The sequence below is a fragment of the Rhamphochromis sp. 'chilingali' genome (assembly GCF_963969265.1).
Source record: "Rhamphochromis sp. 'chilingali' genome assembly, chromosome: 20".
Lineage (NCBI taxonomy): Eukaryota > Metazoa > Chordata > Actinopteri > Cichliformes > Cichlidae > Rhamphochromis > Rhamphochromis sp. 'chilingali'.
The window spans coordinates 14,257,031-14,275,725 of record NC_137947.1 but is presented as its reverse complement, the minus strand read 5'-3'; the positions used below and the strand labels follow the sequence as shown (position 1 = coordinate 14,275,725).

Below are 18,695 nucleotides of genomic sequence, written 5' to 3'. Positions count from 1 at the left end.
AAAACCCAAAAAAACAAAACATAAACTGTTCTGTTTTTGCTTAATAAAACAAGTTCCCATTTCCCAAGTTCTCCAGCTTATGTAAAAAAAAATTGACAGACAAACAGAGATGACGAGAAATATCCATCCAGTCTCTTTCACTTATCCAAATCAAGGTTGCGGGGAGGCCGGAGCCTATTCAGGGAAATCTTTCAGACAGCTATTGAGAGATTGGCTGGTGGTGTGACCAACATCAGAGCTACAGGGCCATTGTGAAGTTGCCCATGCAGCTAAAAATAACAGAGGAGACAGAGGCGATTCTGTGGTGCACACCAGTCTCTGGTGGCTTTCTGCAAGCAGGTTTATTACAAAGTAATGTTACAGTAACAATTTCAGCTCTACCGAAATTAACCATACATTGACATGGGTGCACAGAGAATGTCTACATGAAGTGGTACCTCTTCGAGGTCAGAGTACTCATTTGCTGTGAGGTGGTTAAACAAAAGACGGGCTGCAGCTGCTGACAAACGGGTACATAAAAGCATCATGGTTACGAGGTTTTTGCTACTTGTCTTAAATAGGGGTTTTCGAAGGCTTCTGCAGTGCTTAGTGGGGTTTATTGTAATATATTGCATTGCCCTTTAAATGCATGTTGGCAGTATAACATAGCACTTAAATAGATAATCGCAGTGTGTCAAACGGTACCATAATGCACCATCTACTCCAAACAAAAGCATACATAAATAATAGTACATTCAGTAACTCTTAGAGCACTATCCTGCATCTTTGCCCTTCATTAGTGTAGAAATGTTAGTTCGGCTTGATCATTCCCAGATTTTCTAGTGTTCATCAATCCTCTTCGGGATTTGCATAAATAAAAATAAAGTACAATAAAAACAATTTGACATATTTTCACAAAAAATAAAATACATTAAAAACAAATACACAAGGCCATTGACTTTCCATTCTCACAAAATATTAAACCATATTGCCTCTTAACAGAATATTTTACATCTTTGCAAGAATTTAAATAACACGTGACACATTTGCAGTCTTTTTTACTTTTTTTTCTTTAAGTTACACATCTCCAGTGTCCATTATGTGTTTAGGGTGCAAATAGCTCCTGGGTTTGTTGTTTGTTTGTTTTCAAGGCCACTGTCTATCGCTTCAATCCCTTGGCCAGTTTGCTTGTAGGGGTCATTCTTCTTTGAGGTGTGGGGATCTTAGAGGGTTTCCCTCCGTGTTGACGGGACGCGGAGCGCGGCGTCGCTCTGGCAGAGTCGCCGACCGTCTCGGAAACATCTGAGCACACGGATTGGATGTCTGAGATGTCAAAGTCGGAGGCGTCACTTCCTCTGCGACTGCTTCCTCTGCTTCCGGCTTTACTTCCTGGTCGGCTGGAATTTTTTCTCGATTCTAGAGAGATAAAATCGGGAAACACTTTAAGAAACACTGAAAAGGAATTCAAATTTACATGTGAATGCGATGGATAGATGTGGAGAAAAAGTTGCAAAGATGATGCTTTCTACTCACCACCTATTGCCTGCGTTCGAGCTTTTAGTACAGCAGCACTGATCAAGCTCCCTTCTTCACCTGACTGAAATCCTTTGCCGGACAGGTACCCAGGCAAACGCAATTTGCTGCCTTGAACCGCATTACTCTGCGAAAGAAACAAACTTTTATTAAAATGTAATCAGATGCAATTATTAGTAAAAAAAAATAGAAGACCAAATTTTTAAAAATAAAAGTCTTGAGTATGTATATGTAATAAAAATTAGTCTTAATTCTTATTTTAAAAAAAAGAAACATTTTAGTAAAATCATAATTTTTCCCATAACTGAGGTGTATCTGTCAGATGCAGTTAGTATGAATTCATGTACAGCAGAGCAATACGTCATTAGACATTAATGACATGCAGAGGCGACATATGAAGTTGTACATGATGTAGTGGTATAAAAAATAAAGGTTAGGAAAGAAAAGAGCTAGTGATTGAGCCAATTATTCAAGAAAAATAAAGGTTACAAACCCAAATAAAATCTAATAAGCTCATTTTGCATCTTCAAATCCAATGAAGTCAGAAATAAATCTACAAAAAGGCACTTTTTGCTTCTTCTTTTTTTTATTTTTTTTTTAAAGATTTTTCAATAGATTTCAGTTGGGTCATATATCTGAAGTGTTTCACATCATGTGCTGCATTATGACTATACCTCTGAGGATGAACCTTGGCTCCCAAAGGAGTCTGATGATTTAAGAGGAGTGGAGGGTTTGCTGTTTGTAAGCCATGGTTTATCATAATTGCGGGTTATGTGTTGGGGATTCTGGGGAACAACGGCAAATCAAAAGACAGAGAAATGGATTCACAAACTCAAAAACTATCAGGAACACTAGATGGAAGAAACACAGAAATCAAACAACAAAATGACCAAATTCTGCAAGGGTAATTAAAAAAAACAAAAACAAATTAAAAAGCAGATAAATGAGAGGAAAATCATGATGGTGGTGGAGAGGTTGGGGGTGAGACAGAATGAGGCAGCAGCCAGCTCTAATGGCAGATGTAGCCTCTCACCTTGGGTGTGCTGGTCGCTGCTGGGTTGATGGGGACGGGGAGGCTCTGACTGGAGGTGGATCTGTTGGGAGAAGCTCCTCGAGATGAAGGCCGAGACCTCCGGCCTCTGTAGCGGAAGCTTGCCATCACTTGAGTGGTTCCCTCTGGGAGGATGAACTTCTCTCGCAGCTCCACATTGGTCCTGCCTTTAGCTAAGAAAGACACTCAAAATGAGCCATGATGCACAAATACACCTGTCACTGTTATTTTTGTGTTAATGGTGATTAAGATGATGGTGAGTTAACAACCCACCCCCTCATTTCTTTATATTGTGCCAGAAAAATGGGAAAGAGATGCCGAGATTTATTAAAACATGCAGACTGAGAGTAAATGGGAAAACAGTATATGAGGCGAAGTCTGAACAATTCTAATGAGCTTTTATTCTTCAGCACAGTTTGAACTCTCTTATGAAAGGCTTCTTATAGTTTCTGATACTTAGTAGTCTTCAGGAATAGCTCTCCAATCTTACTGAAGGATATTCAAATTTCTTTTTTAGATGTTGGCTGCATTTTGTTGCACAATAATAATGTTGAGCTTCAGGCTCAAGGGAGCCCAATCCATGACAGACAGTGTTTCACTGTGAGCTCAGGATCACTGTCATCCTGTTAAATGACGCTGTTGTCAGTCAGATCCTCTCCAGATGGTATTGTATGTAGTTTTTTCTGTTCATGATTCCAACAATTTTGACAAGATCCCCGACACCACTGACTCCAAGCTCCAAACCACGACAGAACCCCACTGAGATTTACAGATTGCTGCAGACACTTACTGCTGTGTCTGTCCTGACTTCTTCAGTACATATTGATCACTATTTGAACCAAAAATTTCAAATTTAAATTTATCACTCCTTAAGACATGTTGCCACTTATTTTCAGTACAGTTCTTGCCTAATTTGGTGCGCATCAGCCTCTTCTCTGTTCCTTATTCTTAAAAATTGCATCCTGACAGCCACATGAGTTTTTGCAACAGGCTCTTAGTAACCAAGTACCTAAATATACCATTTAAAACTGGCTCTTTGCTAGATTGTCTGTTGTGTGTAGATAACACTGCGTAAAGTGCCTTGATTTATGTTTTAATGATTCACAGGACGGTGTTATTCATCTTAACAAACAAAAAGCATTCCTCTGATGCTGGTCAGAATAAAAATGAGTGAAAAAGCAGCCAATGTCCAAAGAAACATTTTGAAAGACCTCCAGAAACCCAGAAGAACTATTGCTCAAGACCACTTTCAAAAATTTACCAAACATTCTGGATCCTTCGATGCAAAATATAAAGAAATGAGGGGTGGCTCCAGACTTGTGCATGTCTTGTCGTGCACAACACTGCATGCTAAGCTGTATTCCCGGCTGTGTAGAAATCTGTTGCTTCTAACGGTAATATCATGAATTGGAAATTTACCAATGTATTTTTCTTATAATCATCACTGAACTACACAGCAATTTCCAGGCGACCCCAAAGAACAGACCAATGAAATGTTATCATGATGTGACTCAACAACAAAACAGCTCATGCAGTTTCATATCTCATCCATACTGTTGAACAGACGTCCAGTTCCTGTTGCAACGGTAGTGGAATAAGTGACAGCGAGAAAACTAAAATAAATCAAAGTGAGTCTAAATACTCTCACAAACCAAAGAAGAAGAATTATAGGAAACTAAACTACAGTGTATAAACTAAACAGTACGGTTACATTGAAAACAAACAGACCTGCATGCAGTTTTAAACACTAAGCCACCCTGTCAAACAAAGTAAATGGTGTAAGAAATACTGCTTCGGTTTTGTGGCGTGTGTTTCATAGAGGCAATGTAACCATTTTCCCCTATGAAGGAGCCTATACTACCAGGCAATAAGCACAGCTCGAACCCTGGACTGTAAAAAGAAGCTTGACTCAGAGCTCCCTATGACATGCGGGCGAGTAAAATGAGCCAGTTTCATTGTGCTGAAGTGCTCGAAGGTGATGTGATTCCCACAAACAACTGCATGCATGAAAACCAGCCGCAGCTGAACGACAGCTGACTGCAGGTGGAGCCGGTTTCCGAGGATGACATTCTTTCACACTGAGCGCTCACACGCAGCTACAGTACGGCACACACCAGGACCAACACAAGCTCGGATGTGCAGACACACATACCACTGGTGGGTTCATGGAGCAAGGTGAGAAAGTTTGAGATTTGCCAACCTATAGGAGACTGAGTAATTGAAGAGTTTGATTCCGAGCGCAACATTTTGCTCCCGTGGTGATGCACTAGAAGAAATGTTCATGTTGAGCAGGAGGCGGGTTTAGTGGGAAAAACAGAAATTAATCATTAATACAGATGCTAGCAGAAACATGTCGGAGTACCAAAGCTAAATGTGGGTCGCATTATGGTATATATAAGTATATATGTAGGCAGCACTGTTAATAAAAATATGCTTACAAATGAAATATATTTTTAACAGATGATTTAACTGTGTTATCTCATTCAAGCATTCAGTGTTGAGATAGCGGGAACAAAAGAAAATAAACTCATTTTAACCCTCAGAAAATTGCAGTATATTATGTAAAGATATAATATAATATAATATATTGCATGAATTATCGATATATGTGATATATCTTCTATTTTTAAGCTCCAAGTTGCCATTTCAAACAGGCCTATATAAATAGACATTGGACAGTAGTTACGTTTCATGTTTCAATAACTGAGCTAACATCACTGAATACACAGTAATCTTAATCCAGATCATCATCATCCTCCATGTGTGGGTAGTAAAAAACAATGATATACAATCAAATTCTTTCATCGCACGCGAACAAAGAAAGTGAAAGTCAGTACAACAGCTGACCTTTAAACAAAATTGGATCGTGACTCCTCAAAGTTAACCTTTGAACTCACCTCGACAGGGGTCATTCTTCACCAGAAACTCGTCCAGTGCCATCCAGCCTCCTCCCACCCGCACCATCACAGTGCTGCGCAAAATTCTCACAAGGCGAAGCTGCTGAGAGTCTCCAAACTGCGATGGGGGAAGGAAAATAGAGAGGGGAATGTGTGAAAAACCTGACCTTCCTGTGAGCACATCCACACTGCAGACCAGAAGCTGTGCAACACTGGAAACCAGAGTGGAATGAAGAGTTACATTTATTCCAGCTAATTATTTTAATTGTGGGGGAGCAGATGGCTTTCATCCAGATTATTTCACTGAGCTTCAAAAACGACCTGTCGGAAAAGATTCACGTCTGCTTCTGGTTTCTCTTATATGTTGTACAGGTTTAAACACACACACGTAGACATACAATCATAAACACAAACAGATTTTGACACAAAAACATGAATTTTATCTTTTCATTCTCAGACACAACAGAACACAAATTACACAAAGGTCAATCCAACTTTTTTTTTTCTACAAGCGTGTGCTATTGTTTTACTAGTTCTAGTTACTAGTTCTAGTTACTCATTGAGTTCATGCTACAGTGAACTGACTACTTCATAGTCATTGATTCATGTACTATACACTACAACTTGAAGTAGAGCCTGACTGATTTTGTTAGTTGATATTCATTTACTTCAGATATCCCATACAGGATATTGGTATCTGTGTAAATAAGACAATAAAATAATTACACAACATAACGTTCAAAAAGAGCTTTTTGTGACATTATCATGAATTTTGTGAAGCCCAAATGATTTTTACTGATACCCGTACCAATGATATTCCAATGGCCAATATATTTTTCTCTGTCATGCACAAAAAACCTCACATTGGTTATGTGAAGTTATTTATTTACATGCCCACCTCTGCTCGGAATGTTTTCAGAGCGCCCTCTGGTGGACACACATCAACACTCATAACATGGTTGAATGGTTATTTCTCCTGTCTCTTTTTTACTTTTTAATTTTCATTTATCAATCCCAATAAATGCTGATGCTGACAGATTAGCAAATAACGTTTTTTCCTTTAATCATATAATTTCATTTGTATTTTTAATTAGAGCTATCAGAATCAGCCTCAAAGCCATATCATCAGTCAGGCTCTACATTCATACCTGCTGCTGTTGAGGGTTAACTTAATATGAGATGTTGTAAAGCAGTAAATACATCAAACGTCACAGCTTTACAAACTTAACCAGCCTATTTTTTCCTCTCTTTTTTCAGTGATCACTGTGTAATTGTGGTTTCTGGTTGTAATGTCTATGTGTCTGGCTTTATCTCAGCAATGTAAGACTCCACTTTTACTGCAGAAGGAGCCTGTGAAGAAAAAAAAACACCATAACTGAAGGCACATGATTACACCACCAGGGGGCCCCAGTGTGTAATAATTTGACTTCATGTCACCTACCACACATAGCAGACATAGGAACAGTGAGCATGTTATGGGGAGAATGATTCAAGCTTTATGAGGGCATACCACACATGTCAGCCAGTTGGATGAGACCATGAGCATCAGGCACAAAAACGGAGTTTGCAATTACAGCGTGCATGCTTTCTGTCAAAATCAACATCACATTCTGATCAAACGCACAAACATCAATCTCCTACAGTCCAGCACTTTGTTGCACTTTCTACAGCTACAAATACTCAGGATGCATTGACACTGATGCAGATCCAATGCAGCTAGCTCCAAATGGCACACATGAGGAATGGTTCAAATCACTTCTGTCTAAATCCACCACCACAGTGTGACACGCAGACATGACCAAACACTGATGACGGTCCACTAACTTCCTATTATCATATGGTATCTCTTTAACTGATAACAAAAATCCTGCACTTGTATGATTATCATAATGATTTAATGCCACTGGTGAGTCTAGTGATCAAATACATTAAAGGTGATGATGATCTGGAGTAAAAGGAGGCACAAGAAACAGCTTAAGAATAACCATTTACCAGAATACAGCTTTCCAAAACTGCAACGTGTAGGTGGGGGGTAAGATTTTGATTTTCCCTGTTTGCTATTGTCTCATCGCCGATTAAGGAGTCATGTAAGCAGTGAACCAGACCAAACTGTCAAAAGAATTATTTTTAATTTATTGTTGTGTGATAACAATAATACAAACTAGTTCATAAAGCATCACTAACGCTCCTATCCCCTCTCACTGACCCCTCAGTAATGACCTTTTTCCGACATGCAGGTTGCCAGCACATATTAACAAAGTAAGAGAAGTGAAAAGCAACGTGTTCATTGAAATCATCAAAGTTGCCCAAATAATGTAATAAATAGTGTCAGCCAGTGCTGAGGTAAATCATTCCCATGACACTGAAGCACCAAAGGCAAGCACACAGAAAGCATTATTGTATGCCCAGCAGATGAATTTATGCCCATGAACCAGTAAAATATGGGCTGAAATGGTACTGGCACGCCAATATTGCATTTTCTGAAACTCAAAAGCAGATATACAGATATATATATATATATATAGAAACATTAATTGCACTAATTATAACGCAAATAAGTCTTATTTCCCCCCAAAAAACATAACCTATGTGAAAAGAACAAATTTAGATTGGACATAAACGTCGACTGCCATAAAACTTGAAAGCATGCTTCTTTCATTTACTCATTTTAAATCAGATTTAGAGTTATGTGTGAAGCTACCATAAATTCTCAGACCAAACACACATCTCAGGCCAGTGTTAAATAAAGTTAGATTAAATCAGCAGGCCATAGACTTTTTTTATTTCTACTTCTGAGTTCCAGAACATCTGAGAACATCAGCCAGGAATCTGGGCAGAAAGTGTTAATTGGACAGCAAACGTGGTAAACGAAAAAAGGACGCAAGGCTCGATAAGGCACAGAAGAGAAGGAGGGAAAGAAAAGAGGATGTACCTGATTTCCAAGGTAGAACTGGTGATGTGAGGAACAATAAAAAATATAAAAAGGTTAGCACACATTCGCACTTTTGTCATCATGTTCAACACTTACCTTTAACAAGAGTATTCCCTGAAAAGTCTTTTATTTTAAATTATTTCATAACCATGTCACAGCTTGTATTGCTTAAAAAAATTTCACTGTTAGATAAGCCAAACACATAAAAATGTGCTTACCCGGTATTTATTGGCACCAATTTGCTCCACCTGGAATCGTTTTGGACATTTGCACTTCGCCACTTGGCGCGTGACCTGCGAACGCATCATTTTTTTTATTAAGCGACGCCTCACATTTGAAAATGTGAAATTAATGCCGCAGGCGTTCTTATTACCTCGTCCTCAATTTTGTCAGCATCTGTTAGTGGTTTGTAAGCGTCTTTGTTGGGATGTAGAGCTGCTACAAACTCGTAGTAGTCAATGTAGCCGTCACCGTCTCTGTCAAAGATGTCTGCCACGGCGCTCATCTCCAGACGACTTGTTGGGAATTCTGTTGAAGAGACACTGAGTGTTGCAAAAAGGAGCATTTTGTTCAGCGGTGTAGATGTTTTTCAGCTTTGAGTCTGACACTTACTGGAGGAGAGGATGCCTTCTATGAACTCCTGTCGCGTCACTTTGCCGTCTTGGTCTTTGTCAATGCGGCGGAAGAAGTCCATGACGCGAGACTTTTTATGGTTCATCCAGCGCATGTAACGTTTCCGCCACACATCAAAGTCAAAGTTGGCAAATTCTTTCAGCTGAGCAGATAAAGAAAGAAAGGTCAACATTAATAACTAAAAAGCTAGAAATTTGCAGAAAAATGTCTGCAGATTTTGCTAGATTACCTCCTCCAGTCTGTCCAAAGCATCATTGAGTTTCCTCCTTCTGTCCAAAGCCAGCAGCCACACGTGCTGCCACTTGGTCACCAGCAGGTTAACCCGTGGGTTCTTTGTTTCAATGGGAGCTTGTGTTGATGACGCATACATCGCTTGCGTGGGAGAACGTTTTCCTGTAAGGGAAAGACAAAAAACTTTAAAATGACTGTGTTTCCACCATATAATCAGGAGGAATGCATTCACACTGACATCATTCCAGGTGCTAAAATGGGCAAATTGAGGATGTCGTGTCACCCTGAAGTGATTCAGAGCATGGCCAGATGGCTCGGGTCATACTCTATGAGGAACAGTGATTGGATACATACTTCCAGCTCTTCCTTTGTCCAACACGGGGATCTGAGACTGGATCTGGGGCTCCGCAGCAGCCTTCCTTTTGTGTGTCTTGGTGATTTTGTCAACATCTGGTTGCTTCCTGGTCATTTCCTCCATGAATGCCTGCAGGGGGCGAGCAGCAGTAAACTACTGTTAACTGAATGCCCACGCAATCATTAAAATATGGAATTAAAAAAAAAAACTAAAGTTATAAAATTTGATTTATTATCATTTGCTTTTTTGATGTACCTGGTGTTCTGCTATGAGGTTTTTGACCTCCTCGATTTCCTGAGGGAGTGGCTCCTTATCCTTGTCGTTGAGGTTGGTCTCAGCCCACTGTAGCCACGTCAGAAGATTTTCCAGCAGCTCCTGAGTAGCTAGCAGCTCAGTGAGGGCTGTGGCCAGTCGCTGCTGGTGCTGTCTGGCCCAAGCCTGCACCTGTGTAACAGCAGTAATACACTTATATTACTAATAACTAAATTAATTTCAGATACACTGAAATCAAGTTAACTGCACACAACTTGATTTTGTTTACCTGCTAAGATGAATCATTATTACTTTTTTTTATATAATGACTATCCATAGTAACTTTTTCTCTGATTTTTTGAGTGCTATAAAGAGTTTCTGATCCAACCCTTGTTAAAATGAGTAATTCTTCCTTATTTTAATTTATCAAAATAGGTTAATGTGTTCTGTTAAACCTGAAGGTATGAAACAGTGGACTGACCTCTTCAAAGCGGGCTTTAATGATGGTGTTCCAGTGCTTGATGGTTGTGATAGAGTCTGGATGGCAGATGCTGAGAATGGCCTCCCCCATACTGGCCGCTTTATTTAGAGCCACTCGCTTTTCTTCCAGTTTTTTCATGAACACCTTTAAAAGAAATTTTTTTTTAAATTGAAAAAGCGTTGGGATTCGAAACTATCCCATCCCATATCTAAAAATAAAAACAAAACATTGCTCATACTTGGTTTAAAACCGGAGCAGAGCCCAGTAATTCTAATCAGATGACCTCATAGTTAAGAAAAATATTTTTGGCACTGAAAGCAGCATGCCATCTACTTTTAGACAGGCTGCAATTACAGAGTCAGGATCTTAACTGTTTATTCAAGCAAAGTATTGGCAACGTGTTTTATTTCTTTAATAAAGCAACAAAAATATGAAACAACTTAAGACATAAAAGTTTTTTTCTGAAATAAAAAAAGCAGAATCATTTGCATTGCTTTACCTTGTGTTGTTCGATAAGCGCTCGCAGAGCTTCTTCATCGTCGGGCAAGCTGCCATGGAAGCGCAAACTTTGCTCTGCCTCAGCTAGCCACTCCAGCAGGATGTGAACAGCAGAGTGAAATTCTTCAGCCTGCAGTGGGAGAAGACGCATATGTCAGGCTAACATACTTTACTTACCTTCTACCTTGTGATTGTTTGGAGTACTGTCAGGAATACCTGGCCCAAAGCCTGCTCCAGCCGGGTCTGCTTAGACACAGACAGGTTGCACACCGTCTCCCAGCGCGTGCTCAGCTCCAGCATCTGGACTTTGACCCAGGAGGAGTCATCGTGAGTGTTCTCAATCAGCTCCCTGGCTGAACGTTTGAGGGCCTGGACGCTTACCGTCCGCTTTCCCAACTCCTTCTGAAAAACCTGCAGTAACGAGATATTTGAGGACACAGTCAGCCAAAATATTAACAATATCCAGTTTTTTAAATGACAAATTCTTAAATTAATTTTAAACATTATTTCAAAAAACATCTTTTTGTCTCTATTTCACAGCTGGCCCAATGACAAGAAGCATAAAACAGGGTGCTTTTAGTATCTGTTGTCCTCTTACTTCAATAAAATGCTAACACAAAGAATGTTATTAATATAATATTAATAATGAGTAAGGAAAAACACACCAGCATCAATTTTCAAAGCTTTGCTCAATACACAACCCGAAAGAAAACAGACTCTCAATGAGAAAGTAATACAATGCCTCCCCTTTTGTTGTTTTAATGTATTGTCTATCCCCCGTGTTAGTTTAAGATTCTTTCGTCTTGTATTGTGTTAGGAATGATAAAAGGTTTGGGCGTGGCAGCAGTGAAAGGTTTCACTTGATTTCTGCCACTAACGTCAGCAACAAATGGGCCAATCAACAAAACAAAGGGATCCTGGGTCTTCGGTGTGGTGCTGTTCTCTACCTTGTGGTTGTCTATCAGGTTGAGAACCAGGTCTATGTCTCCATGTACGGGCTGGTCCTCAGCCAGCTGAGGTTCCACCCTGTACAACCAGTCAATAAGAGCCTGGAGAGCATCTGTAAACTGGCCGGAGAACAACAAGGCCTCTTCCAGCTTGTTTTGTCTGCAGAACAGAACAAAATATTCACAGTGAGGCTGTTTAGCAGAATGAAATACAACCCTCATTGGGAGAAAATCCTCACCTTTCCACTGACTTCCCACAAACAGTGTCCCATTTGTCCCTCAGTTCACTCAGCATGTCGTCCAGCTTCTGTCTGTCATCCTGTAGAGTGGTCTTGTCTTTCAAGGCCCGTCCTGTTCGAGTGGTGGTATCATACACAGAGTGTTTGCTGCCAAGAGCTTTCTGGAACTCCTGCACGATGGGGAAAAAAAAGGAAAAATAATATACACAACCCCCAAGTGGTCCGGTTTAGTGGACTCATAATGCCTCTATCTTCAAATGGAAACAGCAAATCATCTCAAGAGATTTTATTATTATTACTACTGGCATGTCAAACAGTATCTTAATCTGCGTGTGGTGTGTGCTTTTTGTGATTAAGAATACAGTCTTCAGCGAGAAGAACAAAAAGGAGGTCAAAACTCAAGAGCTCTTGCTCCATAGAGATTAAATGTATCCAAAAGCTAGGGCAGCCTTAAAACATTTGGTCCATTCAGGGATTATGACAAGATTAGCACAATCTCCCAGCATAACACCACAAACACAACAATAGTCAACAGCAATGTAAGCATTTGGATTCTACTGACTCTGTAATTTCAAATAACAGATCCCATTTTCAAATTCCAGCTCTGGTGTTTCAGATATTTCTGTTTAATGAATGAAACGTTTTTTGTAGATGTTGCTCCATGTCTCTGGCTGTGTTAACACATTTTTCTCTCAGTTACCTTGTGCTGTGCCAGCTGCGTCTTGATTTTATCGGGATCATTGGCAATTTCCACTTCAGAGTCCAGAGTCTTCTCAGATTCATCTAACCACTCCATCAGTTTATTGAAATTTTCATGGAACTAATGAAAAATTAAGAACAAAAAACAGTGTAAAGCATTTTAAAAACAGGTATGAGTTCACTAGATTTATGGCAGAGCCCTGCTTAATGTTAGCATGATTGGAGCAGAAGGGCCCTATAATTCAGAAAGTTCTGTAATAGGCTGCAGAAAGAATAAGAAACAGGTTTAATATCCTATTTCCAGAGCTTTCCAATGATAATAAAAAGTCCTGATGTCATGCCTGTTCAAACTCAGCATAAATATTCACAGAACAGTACCTGCTTCGCCCTCTTCCTGGCGTCGTCCAGTAGACGACCCCGCTCAACAGACCTCTGCACCAGCTTCTCCCAGCGCCCTTGCACGCTGAGCAGCAGGTTCTTTATCAGGACCACATCCTGTTTCTGGCTGAAGTACTTCAGATGTGTGCCCGTCTTGTCCAGTTCAATAATGTGTTCTCTGTGGGAGTTTACCTCCGTCACAAACATCTGCACAGACACAATGCGAGGGAGAAAAGGGAAAGGATTCAGGCCAGATGTTCTAACAATAAAAAAGGAATAAAGGTTTTTCAACTGACAGCAGAGGAAATGTAAGTCATGTGGGTAATGTGCTAATGAGCTCTGTTCTCAAGGATAATACAGATGCCATTAAGTCATTGTTGGCTTTAAGACAAAGCAGAATGATGAGCTGGTAATCATGAACCGGTAATCAGGGTACTAATAATTTTAATTTCTCACCGACTCAATAAGACTACTAGACGTTACCGCAGTAATGTCTAGTAATCAAGCAAAGTTGGACCAGAAGGCCTGTCCTCCACGTGCAAAGACGTACCTTATGCTCATCTATCTGAAACATGATGGTCTCCAGTATGAGGGAAGCGGGCGAAACTGTGTTCAGCGTCTGCTCTGCTTGGGTTAGCCAGTTGATGAAATCTTGCAGGGAGTTGTGGAAATCTGTAGCCACAGTCAAAGCTTCTTCTAGTTTCACCTGTGGAGACGAAACGTTAAAAAAACTGAAGTAATACTGGACAAAAATCAAAGAGCGCTATCCTGTTTATAACACATGTGCATTGTTTAGCGGTGTAAAGTATCTCTGGTTGTTATAGCAACAGATAAAGAGGGCACTGCGGGGGATACAATTGCACTTCAACAGTGCCAAACATGACCTCTATTTAAAGAGAGGAAGTTAATATATCTGGAGGGGACTGATGGCTGAGGCATCATGAGGTTTTAATTGAGTAAAGGAAACAGCCACTCCATCACTGAAAAACATCCGTTTGGTACAGCTGAGGCCGGTGGCTCAGGGTCATCACATGGCAGTAAATGCTGTGCTAATGACATTACAAACCTGGTGAGAATTACGGCTGCTGATGTGTTTTTCCCATTTATCGTGGGTCATGTCGAGTGTCTTGCTAAATATGGAATTGTATTGTAGCAGTGCATATGTCCTACAGAAAAATAAGCCACTTGACTGCAGAGGTATCACAGGGAAGGCTGTAGAGAGTTTGGCCAGCAGCTCTGACCAGCGCTAAGATTTACCAGACTTTGATTTCCTGGGAAGAGGGCCAAAGTTAATAGGATGCAAAAGCAAGATGTTACAGTAAAAGTTGAAGCAGCTAAAATAAGGAGAACCATATCTGAGAGCAGTGGTGGTGTTTTATACATTTTAGCAACAAAACTAAAAAAAACCCAAAGTGAATGATGACATTTGGCTTAAATATTAGCTGATGTTTTGTCAACCCTACACTGTGGAAACGTATGACACCACTGTTGTTCCACTCTGATCTACAGTGTAACCGCATCCTGTGTGTCCTCGCCAGCGCTCTGTCTTTACACCATTGGTTATCGGCACTGGGATTAGAAGCTTTCAACCACACAGTCATGGCTCAAGTGTGTGTCAGCGATCCCTTAATCTGAAATCCTGAGTCATCAAGCTAAGGGCAGTGAAAGCCATTCAGTCATTCCCCTACCTTTCTTTCAGCGACCTTCGCTTGCACCGCTTCCCATTTTTCCTTCAGGTTGGCGAGGTCCTGCTCCGTGTTACTGTCTGGACCCTCGGGCATCATCGTTAGCAGTTGCTGACCCTTGTTCTGGAGCTCCTGATACAGCTCCTCTTTTGACTCAAAGGCAGAACACAACTCCTGTGAGGAAAAAAAAACAACAACACAGAGGAGAGTGATGGTTTTGTCAAACAGGCTGAATTACAGTTAAAGACCGATCTATTGTTACTTTTGGATTTCTGCAGTGTTCAATGGGATGAATTTGTCAGTCGCTAGTCCAAATGTAACTCGAAAATGGTTAAAGAATGAGCATGGTGAGTCATGCCGAGCATCTCAGAAGCATGTTTCTCACAAACATTTGACCAGGATAATGTTACTAATTTGATGAAAGTAATCTGTCTGTTTTCAGTTCCCTGAACTGTCACCACTGCTGCCTCTTAAGGGAGAGCTCACTGTGAAAGTGTCTCCATTACAAAGTAGGAAGACAAAGCAGGAAAACATTCCTAAATTCATTATAGTCAGATACGGATGAATCAATTTGAAACACTTGAAGAGGTCTTTTTTATCACAGACTGCAGGGCAATGAGAGTAGTGTATTTTGTAGTGTCGTTTAATTTTCACACTTCAGATAAAACACAGAAAAGACAGTCACCTCCTCCCAAGTCTGCCATCTGTATGCAGCCTCTCATATTGTTAAACACATACCAGATGGGCGTTAAGCTGCTCCCGGGCCGTGTCTGGTAAGCCTCCCACAGCCTTTGATGCCAACAGCTGACGTTCTGTGTCTTTCAGCCACTGCTGCATGTCTTCTATCTCACCATGGAAACCCTGAGCCTGCAACACAATTCAACCTGAGTCAGGACAAAAGGTGCCTCACACACTCGCTATTAGCAACCTGTGATTCAGAGAGGAGGATGTGTGAGTTTTTAATTCCTTGGATTCATTTAGCTCGGTATTTATAAGCCTGTTTCATAATGAATTAAAACCTTAAAGTGAAAACAATAGAATGATTTACTTTAGCTTTCAGGATGCAAATCGAATAATAAGAAGGGGGTAGGGAGAGAAGTCTCTCCTCCCTGCAGAGCTTTTTGACTTCGACCTAAAAACTATTTTCTCACAATTTAACAAGAAATGAGACACAGGTTAACTTTTTTTAATATACCTGAAGCAGAGAGCTTTCCAGCTGTTGCTTCCTCTGCTCCGTCTTTTCCAGGATGGCTTTCCATCGCTGGTTCAGATTCTCCAGTTTGCTCTGCAGACTAGAAGCTTCCTCTCCAGCGCTGGACTGCACCAGATCATTGCCGGCTTTGTTCACTGTCTCGACTGTTGACTTGTGAGCCAACACATCTATCTGGAGGACCTGCAGAGATAAATCAGCAGGAACGGCAAGATGTTGTGCAGATGGATATTAAGCACAAAGTGGATAATGACTAATTTACTGTAATAAACAGCACACTGACAGATACCATAAATGTTTACTTAATATGGTTTTAATGCCTGTGAAGTGTTTTACATTTTTGTATGTGATACTGGGCTATACAAATAAAATTGAACTAAACTGAACTGAAAGGACTTATTTGAAAAATAGCCCCCTAAAAAACCACAAGATAAGAGGTTTGTCATACGTTGTGCTTGGCGAGCTCTATCTCGATGGCTTTGGGGTCTCCTCCAGCATTTTTCTGTTCATTGAGCAGCTCCTCAGTGTGGCTCATCCAGGCCAGCAGCTCATCCAGTGCATGCTGGAACTGCCCCAGTGCGAGAAGGCCTCCCTCCAGTTTGTGCTGGATTAATGACAGATTAAACCATTTAATTTTGCAGGGAGAGAAAACAAACTGTTTAAGCCATTGCTGAGTCTGGTTTCTAGCCCACAAGAAGCTGTAGAGGTACTATACAATATATTTCACAGAATGATTGCAGACCTGGTTTAAACATGATATTGCCATTCCTTTTAAATTTAGATATCAGTGTCAGCGTTTCTGTTTTCTTATATAGCTTGCACTTTCGGTGTGAAGCTCCCCTTCTGCTTCTTTCTCTCGCTGACCTGCCGACTGATGATCTTCTCATCCAGGTTGTCCCAAAGCATTTTGAGTTCAGACATCGGCTCCTGGATGGCGGAGCGGTCAGCCTCCTCTGTCACCTTCTTCAGCAGGAGGCCGGCCTGGTGGTTCAGACGCTCCATCTCAATCTGTAGCTGGTACGCTTCTCCTTTGAACTCCTGGCAACCCAGCACATGCAGCGGTACACCCAATCAGTCAACAGAAAGAAGGACGCACAGACAATACCAGCTTTGTGTTTTCAGAACAAGATTTGTCTTATTGTACATCAAAGTAAATCCGGCTACTTTATGAAGCCATTTTCTTAGTGCTTTTGAACTAACACAAAGCAGACCATGAATCGAGAACTCAGCATAAACACAGCTGGTGTTTGACACAGCTGCTCTAACATCAAGGAGTCAAGTTAAAAGAATTGAAAAGTCTGAGAAGAGCTATAACAATAATAATATTTCTGTTTTTGTGAATGATGTTTTGATCTAAAAAAAACAAAACAAAACAAATCTACAAGACTGTACCTTGAGTTCCACAATCTGCTGCTTGACGGTTTCCAGATCCGTGCCCACAGGTGACATTGAATCCAGCTTGCTCTCCAGAATATCCACCCAGTCAAACATACCCTGCATACAGCGTTGGAAACCATTGTTAGTGAGAGAACAAAGCTGGGTGCACAGGGTGTCAAGTTTCAAACTGAGTTTAAAGTTATGCCCTGAATCTTACAGTTGGTCTGTTTGGCTGATAAATTAGAAAATTATACACAAAGAAAATGAAAAAAAAAACCCAAACAAGCCCTGAGGTTACATGCCAATGTGCTGAAGAAGTGCAAAGAGGAGATTTAAACTTGTGTAAAAGAATCCTTCCTCACCGTGAAACTTTCTTACACACTAGTTAATGTTTGAGCCAAATATATCACGACCACGCTCTGGCTGGTGTTTCAAAATCAGTAGAGCTCTCATGAGATGTTATATCAACTGTTAGATCAACTGCATGGTAATATGTGGTTTCATCAAAAGGCCTCGGAAACTCCCTGGCTCACTGTATCTGTTAAATATCAAACATCTTGTGATGAACAAGTGCTTGTATATTGTGTAGCTTGATATTAAGTATTTAGCCCTTAAAGATGACATTCCCTCTTAATCTGACACCTCTATATATATATTAATAAAGATGTGGTTTGATGACCCTTAGAACAGTTTCCAGGTTTTTCCAAGGATAGCTACACAGGCAGAGACAACCCTTATTAACTTGCATGCTCAGTGTTTTGTTCTATAAGCAGGCCTGATATATGAGAGAAACCCCACGTCAATAAAATAGCTTCAAGGGTTACTCCTAGGCTTCCAAAAGATCACATCAAATAAAGTTAAAAACCACGAGAACCGTGACTGGGAAGTTTTGGAAAAGGTCTGCTGTTTCAAAACTTTTTAAATATTCTAAACCCTTTAATTTTCTGATTGTGTTGCTCTTGAGGCAGTGATCAAAGCACCTGCAGGCCATCTTGAAACTGCACAGCAGCTTGCATGGCTTCTTCCAGTCTCTCTCCTCTCTCCTTCCACGTCTTATTGAGATTCTCCCACGCTGTATTCACCTGAAAAAATAACACAAATATTTTAGCATGATTATCTTGTAGGCAAAACCTGTAGAGTGAGTGCTTTTCAGTGTAGTCTATTACTTCATCCAAGCTCTTCTTTATCACAGGTTTATCGGGTTCCCCGCAGGCAGTCATGAGCTCCGCACCCTGGTTTCGAACCCCATCGAGTTCCTCCTGCAGCCCATCAATCTCCTCCTTAAATCCCTGTATGGATGCATTGTTTTTTTTAATTA

General features: G+C 40.5%; 1 protein-coding gene across 13 annotated transcripts in view; it reads right to left on the bottom strand.

Moving 5' to 3' along the window:
* Positions 1–303: 303 nt before the first annotated feature.
* The window catches only part of dst (dystonin), a 98,191-nt gene continuing 79,799 nt past the window's right edge, over positions 304–18,695 (bottom strand). For 6 of the 13 annotated variants that reach the window (XM_080868166.1, XM_080868156.1, XM_080868158.1 and 3 more), the window contains 30 exons: positions 18,544–18,666; positions 18,358–18,459; positions 17,393–17,494; positions 16,865–17,038; positions 16,449–16,604; positions 15,986–16,183; positions 15,529–15,657; positions 14,794–14,964; positions 13,656–13,811; positions 13,106–13,312; positions 12,729–12,848; positions 12,029–12,198; positions 11,790–11,949; positions 11,059–11,253; positions 10,844–10,972; positions 10,345–10,488; positions 9,867–10,055; positions 9,611–9,740; positions 9,255–9,418; positions 9,005–9,167; positions 8,766–8,920; positions 8,611–8,685; positions 8,393–8,410; positions 7,453–7,569; positions 5,461–5,578; positions 4,764–4,829; positions 2,546–2,736; positions 2,187–2,297; positions 1,513–1,639; positions 304–1,395 (listed from right to left, as the gene is read on the bottom strand). In XM_080868166.1, coding sequence (XP_080724292.1) covers positions 1,139–1,395; positions 1,513–1,639; positions 2,187–2,297; positions 2,546–2,736; positions 4,764–4,829; positions 5,461–5,578; positions 7,453–7,569; positions 8,393–8,410; positions 8,611–8,685; positions 8,766–8,920; positions 9,005–9,167; positions 9,255–9,418; positions 9,611–9,740; positions 9,867–10,055; positions 10,345–10,488; positions 10,844–10,972; positions 11,059–11,253; positions 11,790–11,949; positions 12,029–12,198; positions 12,729–12,848; positions 13,106–13,312; positions 13,656–13,811; positions 14,794–14,964; positions 15,529–15,657; positions 15,986–16,183; positions 16,449–16,604; positions 16,865–17,038; positions 17,393–17,494; positions 18,358–18,459; positions 18,544–18,666 — 4,317 coding nt within the window. In that variant the 3' untranslated portion in view covers positions 304–1,138. The remainder of the gene's footprint in view (positions 1,396–1,512; positions 1,640–2,186; positions 2,298–2,545; positions 2,737–4,763; positions 4,830–5,460; positions 5,579–7,452; positions 7,570–8,392; positions 8,411–8,610; positions 8,686–8,765; positions 8,921–9,004; positions 9,168–9,254; positions 9,419–9,610; positions 9,741–9,866; positions 10,056–10,344; positions 10,489–10,843; positions 10,973–11,058; positions 11,254–11,789; positions 11,950–12,028; positions 12,199–12,728; positions 12,849–13,105; positions 13,313–13,655; positions 13,812–14,793; positions 14,965–15,528; positions 15,658–15,985; positions 16,184–16,448; positions 16,605–16,864; positions 17,039–17,392; positions 17,495–18,357; positions 18,460–18,543; positions 18,667–18,695) is intronic. The other 7 variants (XM_080868159.1, XM_080868165.1, XM_080868162.1 and 4 more) reach the window with 6 other exon arrangements.